The 22202-nt window shown below is 33.7% G+C and overlaps 1 protein-coding gene across 2 annotated transcripts in view; it reads right to left on the bottom strand.

Annotated features, from left to right (window-relative positions):
- The window catches only part of CRMP (Collapsin Response Mediator Protein), a 33192-nt gene extending 11958 nt beyond the window's left edge, over positions 1-21234 (bottom strand). The window contains exons 1-16 of one of the 2 annotated variants that reach the window (XM_080152375.1): positions 21167-21234; positions 15182-15262; positions 14636-14682; positions 13372-13448; positions 12235-12319; positions 11741-11793; positions 10770-10837; positions 9976-10078; positions 9459-9555; positions 9106-9176; positions 8577-8657; positions 7920-8072; positions 7474-7566; positions 7000-7066; positions 6571-6648; positions 2175-2293 (exon numbers count right to left, since the gene is read on the bottom strand). In XM_080152375.1, coding sequence (XP_080008501.1) covers positions 2175-2293; positions 6571-6648; positions 7000-7066; positions 7474-7566; positions 7920-8072; positions 8577-8657; positions 9106-9176; positions 9459-9555; positions 9976-10078; positions 10770-10837; positions 11741-11793; positions 12235-12319; positions 13372-13448; positions 14636-14682; positions 15182-15262; positions 21167-21183 — 1290 coding nt within the window. In that variant the 5' untranslated portion in view covers positions 21184-21234. Of the gene's footprint in view, positions 1-2174; positions 2294-6570; positions 6649-6999; positions 7067-7473; positions 7567-7919; positions 8073-8576; positions 8658-9105; positions 9177-9458; positions 9556-9975; positions 10079-10769; positions 10838-11740; positions 11794-12234; positions 12320-12989; positions 13013-13371; positions 13449-14635; positions 14683-15181; positions 15263-21166 lie in introns of those variants that run through there. The other variant, XM_080152376.1, reaches the window with a different exon arrangement.
- Positions 21235-22202: the final 968 nt, after the last annotated feature.

The raw sequence follows: 22202 nt of genomic DNA on the forward strand, positions 1-22202 counted from the left end.
TCAAAAATTGATTCTTCTAGAGCAAAAATTAGTTTAGCATTTTTGGTGACTCAAATTTGAAATTTGATTTGTAGCAAGAGAAAAATATTAAAAAAACATACTTTTTTCTATCTAAGAGGCAAATTAATGGTATCAATATATTCGCAAATGTCTTATATACAGTTTAATACACTTTTAAGTCCATTATTTTTGGGGCTTTGAGTGAATGTCGAATAAGGTTGATTTCTAGCCTGAAGTTGAAATTGTAATAAAAGTTTGGAACAAGTATTGCAGGTTAGGTATTTCACATCACGATGAACTGAAAATAGTTGCCGAATGTGTACGCAGTTTCCTGGGTGTTTCCTCATCCTAGCTCAATATTTACTACTAGCTACAAATCTTCAAACTTCCCTTTAAAAAATCAAAATTTGAATGTATAAACGATTTATACATTATAAATTTGAATTTTTTAAATTTTGATTTTTTTTTTAAGTTTGAAGCTTTTTTAGCTAGTAGTAAATATTGAGCTAGGATGAGGAAACACTCAGGAAACTGCGTACACATTCGGCAACTATTTTCAGTTCATCCACATCACACAAGCCCAGGAAGGGAGGGGACATTGGACTGGAAATTATGCTGTTACCCATTAAAAAAAACACACTCTATCTTTTGTTTGTTTTACAACATTGGGGTCTATTTATTGTATCTTGATTCGGTGATATATACAAACTAGCAAAGTCCAAACTTTTGTACCAATGATTTAATCTACAGAAGAATAATTAGAGAATAGTTTATCATCTATTGTCTTATCCCTTAAGATCCCTCCAAAACTAGGTACACATGTTCAATGTACAAACATTGGTTGCTGCGCCTCTAGCATCTATGTACTATGATATCATATTATTCTAATCACTAATGGAATAACTAAAAATGTAATAAAATGAAAACCTTTCTGCTAAAAAAATAAAATTAGATTAAATCAAATGCTGTACTTTTTCGAAAGAAAGGTCAAAAGTATAATTTTTTGGTGTTTTCTCTTTATAGTCTTTCAAGTGCTGCCCTTCCCATGAACGTGGTGTCCTACGGCGGACACTAACCCTGTGGGGCCCTAACACTTCGGGGCTAATCAGTACCCTTATAACCTAAACTTGAGTAGCAAACAAATAATCGAAAAAAATTTCTACCCCCCCTACTTTCTATTTATTTTCAAATAAGGGCCAAAGGAAGTGTTTCTATGGTCGAATATGCACTTTGAAGGAAACAGACAAATACTTTACTTGATCTGTAAAAATATATCGTGTTACTTCAAGGAAGTGTTGTTTTTATCAAAATATATCAAATTTGATTTCTGTTTAATCGGCATTAAGTGCAAAGAAACCAAACAAGAATTTAACAAGGATAACTACATAAATAAGTAGCGAGGAACAAATGAGAAAAAGAAAAAAGATATGTAGTAGATATATGAACATCTCCTCAAATCTCCAAGATTGGCAGCTGATTTTTTGTGAAGATTTCTTATACCAAAAGACGTCGGTCTGTCAGTTTGCAACAAAACTATATATATCAAAATTCTATGCATTAATTCATGATTTAATACCATCTCATTATCTATTCTTAAAGCCACGGTGTCTATATTTCAATCCTTGATTTTTTAGTGCTTTGCTATTCATGGATGTTATCATCCATATTTTTTTAAGCGAAGCTTTCTATAATTAGGGTCGGTCCGTCCGTCCAAGACGGATAGCTTTTTTCGTTAATTTAGGCATGTTAATATTGTCCTATCAATTTCAAACTTTGCATAGTGATTCCTGTAGTAGTTAGGTACGATTTAGAAAGCAACTCTAATAATCATTACCAGAATGTCCGTACGTCTATTTAAACATGTTGATTTTTTACTTTTTTAACAAAAAAAATTTATGTGATCTAATTATCCGATTGTTCTGATTTTTGGTATGCTGATTCCTAAGTACAATATTATAAGCAAAGCAACTCTATAATAAAGTCCTAACAATGTAAGTGTGTCTATAAAAATTATACTGTATCAAGAAGTTTTTCAACAAATTTACTCACAATTTTGATTTGACTCTTATTCATTTATATTCTGATAATTCAGTTCTGACACTATACAAGTCCTACCGTTTCAGAGCTTTGCTTTTATGGATGTCATCATCCATGTTGTCTTTTCTTTTAATTACCTCCATTCCCTCAAAGATATTGAAATCTACAGCATGATGATGTGTCTTGGCCGATATAACTCTAGTTCTCTCTGGGTCCCACACAATCACATCAGCATCAGAACCAGGGGCTATCAACCCTGAAATATAACATGATGGTGAGTCCTGTGCTGATATAACTCTAGTTCTCTCTGGGTCCCACACAATGACATCAGCATCAGAACCAGGGGCTATCAATCCTGAAATATAATATGATGGTGAGTCCTGTGCTGATATAACTCTAGTTCTCTCTGGGTCCCACACAATGACATCAGCATCAGAACCAGGGGCTATCAATCAGGAATTATAACATGATGGTGAGTCCTGTGCTGATATAACTCGGGTTCTCTCTGGGTCCCACACAATCACATCAGCATCAGAACCAGGAGCTATCAACCCTGAAATATAACATGATGGTGAGTCCTGTGCTGATATAACTCTGGTTCTCTCTGGGTCCCACACAATCACATCAGCATCAGAACCAGGGGCTATCAACCCTGAAATATAACATGATGGTGAGTCCTGTGCTGATATAACTCTAGTTCTCTCTGGGTCCCACACAATCACATCAGCATCAGAACCAGGGGCTATCAATCCTGAAATATAACATGATGGTGAGTCCTGTGCTGATATAACTCTAGTTCTCTCTGGGTCCCACACAATCACATCAGCATCAGAACCAGGGGCTATCAATCCTGAAATATAATATGATGGTGAGTCCTGTGCTGATATAACTCTAGTTCTCTCTGGGTCCCACACAATCACATCAGCATCAGAACCAGGGGCTATCAACCCTGAAATATAATATGATGGTGAGTCCTGTGCTGATATAACTCGGGTTCTCTCTGAGTCCCACACAATCACATCAGCATCAGAACCAGGGGCTATCAATCCTGAAATATAATATGATGGTGAGTCCTGTGCTGATATAACTCTAGTTCTCTCTGGGTCCCACACAATCACATCAGCATCAGAACCAGGGGCTATCAACCCTGAAATATAATATGATGGTGAGTCCTGTGCTGATATAACTCGGGTTCTCTCTGAGTCCCACACAATCACATCAGCATCAGAACCAGGGGCTATCAACCCTGAAATATAACATAATGGTGAGTCCTGTGCTGATATAACTCTAGTTCTCTCTGGGTCCCACACTATCACATCAGCATCAGAACCAGGGGCTATCAATCCTGAAATATAATATGATGGTGAGTCCTGTGCTGATATAACTCTAGTTCTCTCTGGGTCCCACACTATCACATCAGCATCAGAACCAGGGGCTATCAATCCTGAAATATAATATGATGGTGAGTCCTGTGCTGATATAACTCGGGTTCTCTCTGGGTCCCACACAATGACATCAGCATCAGAACCAGGGGCTATCAATCCTGAAATATAATATGTTGGTGAGTCCTGTGCTGATATAACTATGGTTCTCTCTGGGTCCCACACAATCACATCAGCATCAGAACCAGGGGCTATCAATCCTGAAATATAACATGATGGTGAGTCCTGTGCTGATATAACTCTAGTTCTCTCTGGGTCCCACACAATCACATCAGCATCAGAACCAGGGGCTATCAATCCTGAAATATAATATGATGGTGAGTCCTGTGCTGATATAACTCGGGTTCTCTCTGAGTCCCACACAATCACATCAGCATCAGAACCAGGGGCTATCAATCCTGAAATATAATATGATGGTGAGTCCTGTGCTGATATAACTCTAGTTCTCTCTGGGTCCCACACAATCACATCAGCATCAGAACCAGGAGCTATCAACCCTGAAATATAACATGATGGTGAGTCCTGTGCTGATATAACTCTGGTTCTCTCTGGGTCCCACACAATCACATCAGCATCAGAACCAGGGGCTATCAACCCTGAAATATAACATGATGGTGAGTCCTGTGCTGATATAACTCTAGTTCTCTCTGGGTCCCACACAATCACATCAGCATCAGAACCAGGGGCTATCAATCCTGAAATATAACATGATGGTGAGTCCTGTGCTGATATAACTCTAGTTCTCTCTGGGTCCCACACAATCACATCAGCATCAGAACCAGGGGCTATCAATCCTGAAATATAATATGATGGTGAGTCCTGTGCTGATATAACTCTAGTTCTCTCTGGGTCCCACACAATCACATCAGCATCAGAACCAGGGGCTATCAACCCTGAAATATAATATGATGGTGAGTCCTGTGCTGATATAACTCGGGTTCTCTCTGAGTCCCACACAATCACATCAGCATCAGAACCAGGGGCTATCAACCCTGAAATATAACATAATGGTGAGTCCTGTGCTGATATAACTCTAGTTCTCTCTGGGTCCCACACTATCACATCAGCATCAGAACCAGGGGCTATCAATCCTGAAATATAATATGATGGTGAGTCCTGTGCTGATATAACTCTAGTTCTCTCTGGGTCCCACACTATCACATCAGCATCAGAACCAGGGGCTATCAATCCTGAAATATAATATGATGGTGAGTCCTGTGCTGATATAACTCGGGTTCTCTCTGGGTCCCACACAATGACATCAGCATCAGAACCAGGGGCTATCAATCCTGAAATATAATATGTTGGTGAGTCCTGTGCTGATATAACTATGGTTCTCTCTGGGTCCCACACAATCACATCAGCATCAGAACCAGGGGCTATCAATCCTGAAATATAACATGATGGTGAGTCCTGTGCTGATATAACTCTAGTTCTCTCTGGGTCCCACACAATCACATCAGCATCAGAACCAGGGGCTATCAATCCTGAAATATAATATGATGGTGAGTCCTGTGCTGATATAACTCGGGTTCTCTCTGAGTCCCACACAATCACATCAGCATCAGAACCAGGGGCTATCAATCCTGAAATATAATATGATGGTGAGTCCTGTGCTGATATAACTCGGGTTCTCTCTGAGTCCCACACAATCACATCAGCATCAGAACCAGGGGCTATCAATCCTGAAATATAACATGATGGTGAGTCCTGTGCTGATATAACTCTAGTTCTCTCTGGGTCCCACACAATCACATCAGCATCAGAACCAGGGGCTATCAACCCTGAAATATAATATGATGGTGAGTCCTGTGCTGATATAACTCTAGTTCTCTCTGGGTCCCACACAATCACATCAGCATCAGAACCAGGGGCTATCAATCCTGAAATATAACATGATGGTGAGTCCTGTGCTGATATAACTCTGGTGCTCTCTGGGTCCCACACAATCACATCAGCATCAGAACCAGGAGCTATCAACCCTGAAATATAACATGATGGTGAGTCCTGTGCTGATATAACTCTAGTTCTCTCTGGGTCCCACACAATCACATCAGCATCAGAACCAGGAGCTATCAACCCTGAAATATAACATAATGGTGAGTCCTGTGTTGATATAACTTTAGTTCTCTATTACATCTGTGTCAAAACCAGAGGCAATCAAAATTAAAAATTAAACCTGATTAATAACTTTGGGGACTTTTATAACAATGTAGGGCTTGAACAATGGCACTAACATCCAAACTATTGCAGATAACTAACACTTTGACCGCACGATCTTTTTTTTCTAGAATTCCTAACTGTTCTTGGATCTGTTAGGAGAACCAAGTACGCCCTTCCTACTTTCCCAATAAGATTTTTACCCTTACACAAAAAAAAATTGAAAGTGTAGGGTAGACTTTCCAAAACCTTACTTACCTAGGGCCCCTAGATTCTAGGGGCGCAGCCGCTTTGGTGAAAACAGTTAATTACATGATTATTTCTTTGTCACGAAAACCTTACATTATGTATTTTTAATTGTATTGGAGAGCTTGAGTTTGATGACATTTACTTTTTATACTTTTTACAAACTTTAATTGAATTTAGTTTTACAATTTGTTTATATTACTTTATACATAAACTAGCGGCTACGCCCCTAGAGGCCTCTAGTGGCACTTTAAATGTTTTTTTTATTTTAAATATGTAATTATCATCTATGTTGCTTTGAAGTCTCTACGTAATTTTTTTTGTGATTTCTCTTGGGAGAATGGTGGTACCCGCCTCCAAAATAGATATAAACCTTCCCGGGACCTATGAGAAGCTACCATTCCTTCGGTACAAACATACAAACACACAGACATCCTGTAACTTTATTATAAGGAAAGATCCATATCGGTTCAGTGGAAAACAAGATCCTTTATTACAGACAGACAAACAGAAAGAAATCCCGTTACTTCAATATAAGGATTGATAAAGTAAATCAATAATAATATTTTTTATAAATATTTTTTTTTTTAATTTTGATGCCTATAAAGAAATTGAACATCATATTTACCTCCTAATAATTGTAGTTTCGACATGAATAAAGCACTTAATGATAGACAAAACTTACCCTTCTTAGGATAAAGATTGAAAATTTTGGCGGCAGTTGTAGAAGTAACATCCACAAATCTTTCAGGGCTCATTATTCCTAAAAATGCAGATCTGATTAATGTTTCAATTTCATACTTTTTTTATAGCAAATAAATAAATAAGAAAACACAAATCAACAAAATAATTATGTATTATGCCTAAATTCAGTCGAACATTATTTCTCTTTAGTTATGTTAAATAATTCCGATAATAATTAGCAATCCTATAATTAAAAGTAGTAGGTAAGGTTTTTTTTTTGGCTGAAGATATCTTAAAATACTGGCCCTAAATTGTTCTAGTTTTAGGAAAGCTTTCTTTTCCCTCCACTAAGAGCTTATAGGCGAAGCAACAGAAACAAATATGAAAAAATAGAAAGGTTGCGTGATTTTCCATATAAAAAAATTATCACCTGATTGAACACCCTTCTCCCAAATAACGCTCATTCTGTCTTCAAGGCCGTTCACACCATTAGGAATCTAGAATAAAAAATCGGTTCATAATTGTCGAAAAATTAGCCTATGTCAGTGGAATTTAAAGTTTGTTGAGCCAATAAAATTTCCTAGGCTAGTCTAGAAGTTTGAGTTTCCTTCTTATACTTACCTACTTATAAAGGCTAGCATAAGAAAAAATGATAGGATTTGACCCACATATTCTTTGTAGAAATTTTAATCCTGTGTCTATAAAGTAAATGCAAAATTATTAAAAAGTTTGTTTAGCCAATAGTTCAAATCCTATACAACATCCTAGGTATGGAATAGTGGTTTCCCTGGCCATTTATAAATCTAAAGGGAAATGATAGACTTGAACAACATTATTTCTAGGGTAAGAAATTTTAAAAATAACTTTGATTGATGTAAAAATTCAATTTGATGAATGAACTAACCTTAGTAAAATCATTGATGCCCCTTGCTTTCTGAGCAGATGAAAAAGTACAGTTATCAGTTCCAGTACAGTCTAGATCTCCTCTGGCCAGCAACTAAATAAGTATAAATCATACATTTGAACTTAAACCAGGGATCTTAAGGGATAAGACAATAAATTATGGTACATCCCCAATAAAGTTTAACAAAATTTCCCCCTCTTTATATTAAAATTATTAATTAAAATGTTTGGACGTTGCTAGTTTGAACTAACTGATTAAGATTTATGAATAGTTTCTGTTAGTATTTTAGTAAAAAAAATTGACAGGGGGCATTTTTTCCAGAGGTGAATTCTCTTGGGATAGTTGAGATATCCTCCCCCAAAATTGTTGTAAACCTTCTCTGGTTTTATAATATGCTTTTATTTAGTGTTATTCTTCGGTAAAGACAGACTTTTATATAACATTACCTCGAGGAGGTAATTTGGTGTGGTTTTATCTTCTCTGAGAGGTGGGGAGAGTACATAGGCAGCTGCGTGCTTCCAACAGGTGTGGTAGTAATGGCTCCCATCTGTGGCCAGGCTTGCTGCTATGGGCTCTCCAAAGATAATAGTTCCATCTTGCTAAAATAGATAGATAATTAAATATATAGTAATGGCTGCCATCTGTGGCCAGGCTTGCTGCTATGGGCTCTCCAAAGATAATAGTTCCATCTTGCTACAACATAATAATAAATAATTGAAAATATACCTACTATGGTTAGGAAAGAAATGTTGATAATTTTTTTAATAACTAATATCATAAACAGATTTATAATTAAGAAAAATTTATTAAAAGAATTTTTTTAATTAAAGCTGGTTTCAGAAAATTCCTTGTTAAGTAAAATGCTAACCAGCCCTCTACCTATTTTTTAAATAAATTAAAAATATGGGGAAGGTGTTTATTCGTCAGTTTAGGTTATTTTAAAGTACCTGTTTACCACGCAGGGTTTCGGTTTCCCGCAGGGGCTAAGCGTAGAGAAAATAAATTTCCCTCCTTTTTAAATTTATTTATAAAATAAGGGTGGGGGTTTAGGGCTAGACAAGCATAATGAAGGTAAAGCCTAAGATATTTTTCAGGAAAACTACCTTTCTCTTATTCATGATAACATTAGCAGCAGATTTGCTCATAACATGAACAATATACAGAGGGCATTTGGTCTGGGCGGCCTAAACACAAAAAATATTTAAAGTTTTTAATTATTTTATTTAAAAGTAGTATAATGAATAATATTATAAAATACTTATAAAAGCCAAAATAAAATAATTAATATAAGTAACCCCTAGAACGTTCAGGGGTTGGGGGAATGGGTTGTTTATCCCTCCCAACACTAATATATTTTTATATTCAGTGTCATAATTGTCAAGAACAAGATCATGAAATCTTTGACATATTTTCTTTATATTTTTGAATATTTATATTTTGGTAACATAACCAACAGAACGGCTGTCAAAGTAAATTACGTATTATATGCTCTGTTAATTGGTACATAGAATATTTTTTTAAATCATCCGTTAAATTCCCATTTCACCCATAGCATTGTGGACAGAGGGACAGACTGACGGACGGACAGACAAAGTGAATTATAAAGTAACCTAGCTACTAAAAGTTACTTACAATAAGACATGCTCTTTGTGTAGCTTCTTCTTCAACCTCCTCGGGTCGAGATAGGGGATGTCCCTCAGGTCCTGAAGTAAAAATTTGTAAAATTCATAATACAACTAAAGAGACGTCAGTCTGTCAGTCTGTCCGTCTGTCAGTAAGTAAGTTTGTCTGTCAATATGTCTGTCAGTTTGTCCATCGGTATGTATCTCAGTATGTCTGTCACTTTATCTGTCATTATGTCCATGAATAAATCTGTCAGTATGTTTATGAGTATGTCTGTCTGTCCTTCCATCTTGTTTGTTTGTATGTGTGTCAGCTGGATCAATAGAATTCTGCTTTTCGAGGTATACCTCTTCTGGCAGTACCTGTAATGCCCCTTTGCAGAAGTTTCTGTTGGTTTTCAACAATGACATCTCCGTTTTCAGCATGCACCTGTCCAATACCTCCCACAGCTCTGGCTGTCTGATATAAAAAGAGAGATTTTAAGATCTATAATTGCAAGAAAAAAATAAAAAAAATATTAGATACAATAGTAAAATATCTACTTAGACCAAAAATAACTCTTGCTTTCTAAAGCATTATGGTTGGATAGATGTTGATACTTTTGCAAAACTTACCAAGAAACAGGACCTCTCCCCTTAACACCTTCTATGGATTTTAAATCAATACCCTTTTCCTCATAATCACCCCCTCCCCCCCTTTAAATACTTTGTAAGTTTCAACCCCAATTATTCAATTTAAGATTTATGGTAATTCTAAAAATCTAAAATTTTTTGAAGTCTATTGCTGGTTAGCTGAAGCTGGGGCATCTGTATTCTCACCCGTTCTCAAGTACATAACCAAGATATTGAGCTAAGCCCCTAACATAACGTGTAAACCTACCTTGAAGCATTCAATAATTTCATGATCATCCAACATCATGACATCCTTGTAGGCCATGAACACTTTGAAGGAATTTATTCCGAAATCATCTCCAGTCACAACCCTATAAAATTATGTGTATAAATGAATATAGAATATGCGTGGATATTATGACAGGGTTAAAATTATCGTCAATTTAGTTTGCTAATAAGGACATCACTTATTGGTCAGTTCGGTAATTCAGTTGGAGGGGAGGTGATGGGGGAAAGCGTTATTTTAGCCAGCTACAAGTTTCACTTTATTTGAGTACAGTATCTTTTGATAGTTTATTTTAAGTTAGATTAGGTAAATGTGAATGAATACCCCGCAGGTTTAGGATATTGGCCGGTAGGGGCTAGAAATAGGATAACAGATACTGTGAAAATACGAAGAAACCCGCTACTTCGTTTTCTTTCCGGGATCCGAAAAACTTCTCAAAGGTCCAGGGAAGGTTTATAACCTTTTTATATCGGGGAGGGAGGGGGGGGGGGACATAGGACTGGAAATTATACTGGTCACTTAAACTTTAAAAGCAATTTCTCTCATTTGTTGACTTTAAACTTTTAATTGTTACTAGTGACTACGCCCCTAGAAGACTTTAGGGGCACCATGGTGGGGGGGGAGTAATATTTTCTCCCCCAAAATAGTTAAAAACCTTCCTCCGACTTATACGACTTGCTTCACTGGAAATGGAACCATATCGGTTCAATGGTTAGTAAGATCCTTCGCTACAGACAAAAAGCTTACTACTTTATATAATAGGATAAAATAATTACTTCATTTCTTCTCTAACAGAGTCATTCCAATGGGTGACAGCCATATGCAGACCATAATCACAACATACCTAAATATGAGGTATACATGTTAAGAATGTTAATTAAGATCTGTGGTACGACACAATTTCTCTCTGACTGAGTCATTCCAGTGGGTGACAGCCATATGCAGACCATAGTCACAACATACCTAAACAGGATAATATATGTTAATTAAGATCTGTCATACGGCTTAATTTCTCTCTAACATAGTCATTCCAGTGGGTGACAGCCATATGCAGACCATAGTCACAACATACCTAAATATGAGGTATATTTTGTTCTTTAAGATCTCCAAAACAATAATATGGATCAAGTGAAGCAGTGCATGGCAATACACAACAAGAAAAGTAAAGCATGCCAAAACTTTATCAAGTAAAGTAGGGAATTCAAATATTTTCTTGAATAAAATAGAACATCACAATTGCCATGTTATGCTTTACTTGATCCAATAAAAAAAACTCACTGAATCTTGTAAAAAATTAAATAAAAATATCTTCATAATAAAAAAAAATTAAAAGATACAGTTTTCATATATATCGCAATAAAACGTGATCTGTAAAAAAATACGCATTATTTTAAAATGTTTCAACTTTAAAATCTTGTTTTGTGTTTCTATGCAATACAGAAATTTTTTTTGTGCAGCTTAGTATATCTGTTTTCCATCTTATTTAATAATTAAAATAAAAAAAATAGAGGGGGAAGGGGTTTAATAACTGTATGTCCCCATCCCGTGAACACTGTACCGACTTTCAATAGGGCCTTTGAATATCAGCCAATAGCGTCGGAAATATTGAAACAGCCAAGTAACTACAAAAGAGCAGAAAGCAATTTTGATAGCAGACGAAAAAGGTCCCCAACACTTGATCCAGGTAGTTTTCTGGATTATATATCTATACTTAAACAATTATTTTCATATAAATGAAGTCTTTTACCTTGGGATCTGCCCATTCTCTCCATTGCTTGTAGGCTTTCACCAATGATTCACCTAAAAATAATTTTGAACTATAAGCAAGGATGATCATATTAGTAGTAGTCTTATTGGGACAAAAAAATATGTTGGATTTGGTGCAGTTAACGGTGCAATGTAGAATACAGAAATTGAACTTTAAAGTCTGCTAAACGGCTAAACATTATGTTCGCACATCAATTTAACCAACAAAAGAAGTCCTAAGATAATGTGAAACTGCAAATACTTAATTACAATTCTTTGCTCTCTTGCAGTTATACACATAGATGCGCGGAAAAGTCTTTATTCGCGCGTGTTTTATTTTGGTCAAGCTCTGTGCATCTGGATCTGTATAAAAACACTCTCCTGACAAACCCCCGTGCACGCCACTGATATGTGCTTGAAATATTTTTTCATAAGTATATTTATAAGTATATTCACTGATATGTGCTTGAAATATTTTTTCATAAGTATATTTACCTTTTTGCGGAATGACAAAATCAATGATCATAGTAGTGCCTCCTGCCAGAGCAGCTTTGGTACCAATAAAGAAATCATCTATGGCCTGAAATAATATCCTTATAATAAAGAAACAGGATGTCTATTTGTCTATCTGTCTGTTTGTCTGTCTGTCTGTGTGTACCAAAGGATCTCGCTAACCGCTGAACCAATCAAGTTCTCCTTAACAGGGTAGCTTCTCATAGGTCCCAGGAAGATTTATAACTATTTTTGGGGAGGGTACCACCACCCTCCCAAGAGAAATCGCCCCTAGAAAAAAATTACCCGCCCTCCCCCCTAAAAAAAATCTAAAATAATAGATTGTGTTATTAAATTCGACTCTCCCCTCCTCAATTACCCCTGGAGGCCTCTAGGGGCGTAGCCGCTAGTTGAATATAAGGTAAAATATAATCTATCTATCTACCCATTAAGCAATATATCTATCAATCCGTCTATCCTTCTAGCCATGAATACATTAATATAATAATGCATTACCCATATACCAAATGATAATAAACAAATTTTCCTTTATTTAGTTATTAACTTATTGGTTTAAAAGTTTGGACACTGGCCAATTATGAAATGATAAAAGTACCCAAATTAATCAAAGAACTTGGTTATGAATCTTTGGGTATTAGTACAATTTACAGTCCATTGTCCCCTCCCTCCCTGTTTTTATCTATGCTATCCATCTTGCTAGCTAACAACTATCTATCTATCTATCCTGCCATGTTTACCTGGGTTCCCATGAATGGCATCTGACCATTAGTAATGAGTGTCAATGCCACCTAGCATCCTTTCTATCTATCTATCATGCTAGCAAGCACCTATATATCCATCTTGCTATCTAGCACCTATCTATCTATCTACCCTGACATCTTTACCTGAGTTCCCAGGAATGGCATCTGGCAATGAGTATGAGTATCAATGCCAACTAGCATCCTTTCTATCTATCTATCTTGCAAGCTAGCACCTATCTATCTGTCTATCCTGACCTCTTTATCTGAGTTCCCATGAATAGCATCTGGTAATGAGTATGATTATCAATACCTCTATAGCATCTTTGCTATCTATCTATCTTGCTAGCTAGCAACTATCTATCTATCCTGCCATCTATACCTGAGTTCCCATGAATGGCATCTGGCAATGGGTATGAGTGTCAATGCCACCTGGCATAATCAACTTTCCACTGGCATCTAAAATTCATTCGCAGGTCAAAAAATGACAAGTTATTTAATATATTATACATTTTAAAAGCTTTACTTATTTTAGAGTACTTATCGTTAATTTGGGCATGTTAAAATAGTCGCATTGGTTTCAAACAGCATAATAAATTTAGTAACAGGTAATATTTAGAAAGCGTAGTAACTCTATAAGCACCACCAAAAAGTCTTTATGTTTATTTTAAGCATAATGATTTTTGGATTTTATAAAAAATAATTCTTTTTGTGTTGTAAATTATCATATTTACTTTATTTGTGTTATATTGATTCCTAAGACTATTAGAGATAAAGTTATAATCGAACCATATCTACAATTGAATCTTAAATTTTAGAAGTTCCACAATAAGAATCCTGTATTTAAGTAATTTTGGAATAGATTTATTATTTGACATATTGGAGAAGGATTAATTTATCTACCGTTGACCTATCCTATCATCTAGGATTAGGTTATATAGAATAAATACTAGACATACAAGAATTTTAAGTGTAACCATTTAAGTGAAGTCAATTGGTCAACCATAAAATTTGGGGAATGCGCTACTTTTATCCAGAGATCTTATGGGATAAGACAATGGGCGGTACATTGATATGTGTACCCAATGATAATGGACAAAATTATCCCTTTTCTAAAATAAAATTGTTGGTTAAAAAGTTTGGACACCAACCAATTAAGAATTATTAAAAGTACCCATGGAAATAAAAGAACTTTAATTTACCGTCAATTGTCCCTTACCTCCCTCCTTTTAACTATTCTCACTATAAGCACCATTAAATCTAATCGCTCGTTAATTGGTTACAGTTTGATGCAAAACTAGCGGCTACGCCTTTAGAGGTTTCAAGTGACACTTGAAGGAAGGAAGGAGGGGGAGGGTGGAGAAGGCAACCCTTCACGTTTAATTTTAAATTTGAATAGAAAGAATAAAATGTAGTTGGGGGAAATTCATTTCTCTTCAAAGGGTGGGGGTACCCTCCCATGAAAATAGTTATAAACCTTTCCTGAACCTATATAAAGATTACTGTAAAGGAGAACCATATCGGTTTAGCAGTTAGCGAGATCCTTCTATACACATACAAACTTACAGACATCCTGTTACTCTTATTAAGGGTTTAACAAAAATATTTAAAGTTTTTGATTGTGAAATAGAAGAAAATAAACTTACTTATTACTTTTACCCCTCCAGGGGCGTCTAGATTGGGTCCAACTTGCCTAAACAAAAAAATTAATTAATTCTATTACCTTATAAAATTTCAAAAGAGTATTTGCGTTTGTCTTTTCAATCATACGATTTTAAGTTATTATACATTTACAAGGATAACAAATCCATAAAAGCATATCCAAAAAATTTAAAATGGACATACTGACTTTCTGGTAATGATTATGGAGATGCTATACTTGCTAAGTTGAACCTATCTGTTACATGACAACATATCAAGATTGAAATTGATTAGTTAATTCTAACTTGCCTAAATTAACAATATGAGCTACCCTTACGAACATAGGAAGGAGGGACCGACCGTAGATATAGAAAAGAGTTGCTTTTAAAAAGCTATTTCCTATTAAATACAAAATAATAATCTTATTGTAAGCGAAGCTTTTCTACGATTGGGAATGGTCTGTACCTCCTTATGTAACGGACAGCTATAACCTTTTTTTATGGAGGTTAGAATGTCTTATCGATTTCAAACTTTGTTTTAATAATTTTCACCTGATAATATTGTCTTCAATGTAGACATCAGCCTTCTCTTGTCCAGTGGCATTCACTACTATACCTCCCTTGATCAGGATCCTAAATATATAGACAGATAATACATAGATAGATAGATAGACATTCTTGTCAGTAGTATTCACTACTATACCTGCCTTGATAAGGATCCTAAATAGATAGATAGATACTACATAGATAGATAGATAGATATATTCTTGACCAGTAGTATTCACTACTATACCTCCCTTGATCAGGATCCTAAATAGATAGATAGATAATACATAGTTAGATAGATAGATAGATAGACATTCTTGTCAGTAGTATTCACTACTATACCTCCCTTGATCAGGATCCTAAATAGATAGATAGATAATACATAGTTAGATAGATAGATAGATAGACATTCTTGTCAGTAGTATTCACTACTATACCTCCCTTGATCAGGATCCTAAATAGATAGATAGATAATACATAGATAGTTAGATAGATAAACATTCTTGTCAGTAGTATTCACTACTATACCTCCCTTGATAAGAATCCTAAATAGATAGATAGATACTACATAGATAGATAGATAGATAGATAGAAATTCTTGTCAGTAGTATTCACTACTATACCTCCCTTGATCAGGATCCTAAATAGATAGATAGATAATACATAAATAGATAGATAAATAGATAGACATTCTTGTCAGTAGTATTCACTACTATACCTCCCTGGATCAGGATCCTAAAAAGATAGATAGATATTATAGATAGATAGATAGAATATATCTATAGATACATTCTTGACCATTCACTACTTTACCAACCTTAATCAGGACCCTAAATAGATAGATAAATAGATAAAAAGATAGATAATAGATAGACAGAAAGATAGATAATACATTGATAGGTAGATAGTAGACTTTCTAGTTCCTTGATTAAAAGATAGATTAATAACAGATGAATGGATCGCAAATGGAAAAAACAAACATTGATCTTTTTTTCATACTAGTGTCTATATTTCCAAAAAAACATATTCTCAAAATAAACACCCCAAGAAAAACTAAACATTTAATAGCATTTAACAAAATATAGTGTAAAGTAGAGTACTTAATATACCGTAGAACCTTACAAATAAATATTTTAAAGTGGTATTTAAAAAATGCATAAAAATGATAGGTTAACCATTTCAGAATATGCATGGCCCTGATAAAAAAAAGCCATTTAAGAGTTTATATAACACGGCAAAATATTTCAAACAAACATAAAGTATTAATAGCATCTGTTGTATAGGATCTATTGTTAGTAGCGAAGCTACTCTATAATTCACTATGTCCGTCCGTCAGTCCGTAACGCTATGGGGGAAATGGGATTTACTCAGCTCCTATAAAAGATAGAAAGCTGAAATTTTTTGACAACATTTCCATCATTAAGGAGCACAATTAACTATAAAACATCAATGGCGGTCGGACGGCTTTTTAACAGGTTTTAGGCTATTTTTTATTTTCCACATTTTTCCTCATATCTTTGGTGTTTATGGTCCGATTTTCAAAATTTTTTCAGTTAGATATATCAAAATTAAATTTTCCGTCGTTTGGCGAACCAACAATGACGGTCAGACTGCATTTTTGCAGGTTTTTGGCTATTTTTATATTTTTTACATTTTCCCCCATATCTTTGGTGTTTATGGCCCGATTTTCAAACTTTTTTCAGTTAAAGATATCAAAATTAAATTTCCCATCGTTTGAAGAAATCAACAATGACGGTCAGACTACCTTATTGCAGGTTTTTGGCTACTTTTTATATTTTTTACATTTTCCCCCATATCTTTGGTGTTTATTAATCGATTTTAAAATTTTTTTCAGTTAAAGATATCAAAATTAAACTTCCTGTCGTTTGAAGAAAACAACAATGACCGTCAGTCACATCTACGAAATTTTGTGCTTCGCTACTTATGGATGTTGTCATCCTTGTTAAAATCTAACTTAAGAAAGCATTTCAACATATTCTATTGGAATGTCTAATAAAGATAAACTTATTTTTCTTCATTTTCTATATTATTCCTCTATGAAAATTTATATTTTATTTTTAATCATATCATTTGGCTATTTATATATGTACATTGTTATAAACTTATATTGTCTCTTTAATGTTAGAAATATTTTTTACTGTTCTATATGAACATAAGCTATTAGGAAGGGTATTGTTAGTACTCCTACACATTCATTGTTTATCTCAGTGTTTACACAAAGTAGTAGAAAATAGGAATCGCAAGGTTAATATTAATTCAACTAGGAGTATTTTAAAGTTCAATTTTATTTCTATGAGAAAATGCCTGATCGTGTGAATTTCCAATAGAAATGTAGGATTTTAAATATCTGCCTGTGTATCAATGGAAAACTATACTTTGACATTAAAAACAGGAAAGTGAAGTAAGCTTTATGGAACACGATTTGAGTATTTAAAAAACTAAATATTTATAAGTATACAGTAAGATATATAAGTTGGAAGGAATTTTAATGTTAGAGGGAGATTGAAAACTATCTGCCTTTGATTAGAGAAGCTTAAGTGTCGTACATCATTCAACCAACAAGAGCGCAGGTAGTTTTCAATCCACCTATCGCGGATATCAAAATTAATTAACTTAAATTGTATTTCCGCTTTTAGATAAAGAATTATACAGCATGACCCTCGAAAAAGTATTTTTAAGCATCTGCAGCCTATATTTCTCAATAAAATATTAAAAGATTTATATGTACTTGTTCTCTATAATTTTCTACATCAAAGGATATCAAAATATTTTTTTTACATCAATTAACAGCCGAGATTTTTAAAGCCAAAGTTTGGAAAAAGTGCTTGAGAAACTGGATATTGCTAAATATTTTTTAGTTTTTTATTAGTATATTACTTTTTATCAACCAGTTAAAAAACAAATAAGAAAGAAGAGCAAGTTTACAATTGATACATTTTTTATTGCATTAAAAAACGTTACTTTTACATATAAAAAACTACTTTTAAAATTTTACTGAATACATTTTTCTTATAACCATTTTCCCTCAAATCTTATAATATCTCCCACTTATTAATATGACCTTAAATAAACCCCTCCCCAATTTATGCTCATTACAGGAAGTATTAGCGCAACCTTTACCAATAAATTCACGCCCACTCATCAAATTAATCTAAGACACATAAAAATCATTTAAATTGTTAAATGTTCAATAAAAGTTTGTAGCTGTAACTTTTTGTTTTTTTTAACTTATTTTGATAAAATAAAAAGTGTTTGATTTCTGTTTCTGTAAACTTTCAATTTGCTACTATTTTTTATAGGATTTCTTTCTGTAAGGGTGTTTTTGCAATTTACACTAATCTAAAAATGCCTTTTAGAGCAAGTGAAAAAAGTGCTTTCAGCATGAAATAAATTTCTTGGAAACATCTTTATATAAGTTTTATAAAAAGTATTGAAATTATGAGGAAAACACGTCATTTCACTTTAAAAAACATTTTTCTTGAAAAGTTACTTTTTCCTCACCCACTTTTTCAAAACTTTGGCTCTAAAATTCTCAGCTGTTAATTGATGTAAAAAAAATATTTTTATATCTACTTACGTGGAAATCTACAGAGAACAAGGACATATACATTTTTTGATAATTCATTGAGAAATATGGGCTGCAGATGCTTAAAAATACTTTTTCGAGGGTCATGCTGTACAAAAAACCAATTTTATAAAAAATCCTTAAAATTTGATGCAGATTTCAAATCTCCCTCTAACATTAAAATTCCTTCCAACTTATATATCTTAGTATACAGTCATTTTTCCATATTGATATTGCTGCTGACATACATGTGAACAGGATATTCTTTATCTTATATGCTAAAAGTTAAAATAAAACTAGCATTTATATGTAAACTCTGGTTAGTAAAACCATTTATGGAAAATTATAAACATACATATAATGTTTAGTATGTACATTTATAGTTTCCTCTATTATCTTTTATTTATGCATACAAAGACGTTTTAATTATAAGAAACATAGCAACTTTTTCATTTTAATATTTTATACATTTTTACTTTAAAAGGGTGCAAAAAATGATAATAGTTATTTCTCGCATCGTATTATCAACAGCTTTCCGCGGATATAAAATGTACAATTATCAGAATAATCTTATGATTGTACATTTTTATATTTAAAGAAAACTGGATATAATACGATGCTAGATATTTATTTTTTTTGAGATGGATGAGAACCGGTTCTAATCCACCGGATTAAATCGATTTCGATTAATTACGAGAAAAGTTATTACTGTAACAAACAATAAGTTTTAATAAAGTACCCAAACGCAATAAGAGTATGTGCATTTAAAACTTTGGGTTACAAAATAATTTACGGTTCAAGGTCCCCCCCCCCCCCCCCCCCCGGAAGGGAGGGAATATTGGACTGAAAGTTATAAACGTTCTATTAGTTGGCTTTAAAAACTTCGGGCACTTCTATTAAATCAAACTAGCGATGTCTGAACAAATAATATTAATCTACAGAGAAGGGGTAATTTTGTTTATCGTATTTTGGGATGTACATCAATTTTTGGTCCATTATTTTTCTTGCTTTAGACCTAATGTAAAAATATTAGACATTACTCTGATCATATAAGCCTAAAATAATTAACTATTGCATGGCAGTTTGTATGTACAATGGACATGTATTGTTTGTGTGTTAGTTCAACTCTACATTGACGTAATCGTTCTTGTTTGAAGTTTTGAATTGAGTTATGTCTGAATATAATGGATATAATTCATGATTAACCACATAATTGTAAAATTGTTCCAACTAAATTATGGTTGGGGTTAAGCTGAGTTTTCTTGGCTCAAAATAACAAACCAAGTTTTATTTTTTTCTTCATTAGAGAAATAAGCTTTGAGCAAAAAAAATGAATCATTTCTAAAATATTGTTCTTTTTTATCCAAGATTAAAAAAAGTTTCAACATGAACAAATGATTACATTAACATTGGCATCCTGTGGATATAGAAGATTTGTTTTGGCATTCAAATACAAATTAGTTGGCTTTGTCGGCTTTTAGGTATCACAAAATTGAAATAAAAAGTTATTCAATATCATCATGGTATCTTATTTACTAAGTATATTTGCGATAACTTTTATTTAATGAAATCTTCCAATTTTTAACATGTACAAAACGGCCTGCTTAATTGCTTCAAGATCCATGTCAGATCTATATAGGAAATAAATGTCTATAAACGAGCTCAAGTTTTCCAAGGAATATATGATTAAAACTCATAGTGCTCCAATAATCCATAATAAACTCTCATTGACCAGAACGATAAGACCCATTATTTTACTTTATTAAAAATAAATTCATTTTTTTAATTTCATGTTTCTATTTACCTTATATTGATGTACTTAATTTCTAATCATAAAAAAAGAAATTTAAATTTATAATATAATAAATTTAAGAAAACTCTGTTTTAAGGGAATTCGATTGTGGCGACATTTTGTGTGGTCAAATATTAAACTAAAATTGTAATCATCAACATTAACCCTTTGGTGATGGTAATGTAAAGGAAAAAATATAATTTAAAAAATCTTTTTAAAATCATTTAAATTATTAAATATTTACTTTCTTTTAGATAGTAATGCCGGGTGAGGAAAATAGATTTATTGAGAAATAGATATGCATATAGAAAACTAGCCAATAGGGAGATAATTATATCGAGCCAACTCTAGTTTTATCTATATACTAGTGGCAAGGCCTCTTGAGGCCTCTAATGGTAATTAAGTACTCCCCAAAAATAGTTATAGACCTTTACAGGACCTATGAGAAGCCACATTGTAAAGAAGAATCATATCGGTTTAGCGATTAGCAAGATCATTCAGTAAAGACAGACAGACTACCACAGAGAAAGACAGATAGACTTCCTGATACTTCTATATAAGGAATGGTTCCACAGATGCAATGAGAAATACATATGAAAAAAAATCATTTTACCTGTTTTGGGCGCTCATTTTGTCACGATCTGTAAAAAAATCACAAAAAATATTAACAATTTTCACAAAATAATAAAAATCCGCTAAACAATTATAAGAAATGTACTAAATATTTGTTGCTAAGTTGGTTGAATATAACAGGTGTATGCTATAATGCTAAATACTAAACTTCAAATGGTTGTGTGTGCGTGCGTGCGCGTTAAGAAGGGGGCGCAGGAGAGAGAGAGGAGAGAAAGTAAGGAAAGGGGCGACCACTCTTCAGGGAGAAAAGGATAATAATCAAAAATGGATCATTTGCAGTGATGAAGGAATGGAGAGAATTAGAGAAAGAAACAGGGAGGGAGGGGACATTGGACTGTATATTAAACTAGTACCCAAAATTATCATTTAGTGCTTTTATTGGATTTTGATTGGTTGGTTCCAAACTAGAAGTGTCCAAACGTTTCAATCAATACCTTTTATCTGTTTTGTTTAAGACAATAAGGGGCAATTTTATATTATAATTTGGGTTGTACCATCAATTTATTGTCCATTGTCTTTGCCCTTAAAATCCCTGGGGCTAAAAGAATACACACTCGTTGACTCACGCCTCTTCTTCCAGGGATTTTAAGATATAAGACAATGGATGTTAAATTGGTGTACATCCCCAATGATGACAAGCTAAGATATCTCTTCTTTAGATTAAATTCTATTAAAGATTTGTTAATAATTGAAGGCGACGAATGAAAAAACGTGTTTATAAAACCTTGGGTATATACAAGTATAATTTATAGTCCAATATCCATCCCTCCCCCCTGTACGCCTCTTCATACATATGCACATAAACACACACTAAATCTCACACACAAACACAAACTAATTTCTAGCACACATGGTTTCAACCCTTTTTTAATTAAAATTCACTGTGCTATGTGTGTAATTAGCAACTTAAATAAGGCAAACCTAACAAGATGAATGCGATATCTTATCAATACATATTTAATTTATTTACATAATACAATACTATTGCTACGCCCCTAGAGGCCTCTAAAGGTACT

Source organism: Acartia tonsa, chromosome 3 (genome assembly GCF_053477335.1).
Source record: "Acartia tonsa isolate MP-2025a chromosome 3, ASM5347733v1, whole genome shotgun sequence".
NCBI lineage: Eukaryota > Metazoa > Arthropoda > Copepoda > Calanoida > Acartiidae > Acartia > Acartia tonsa.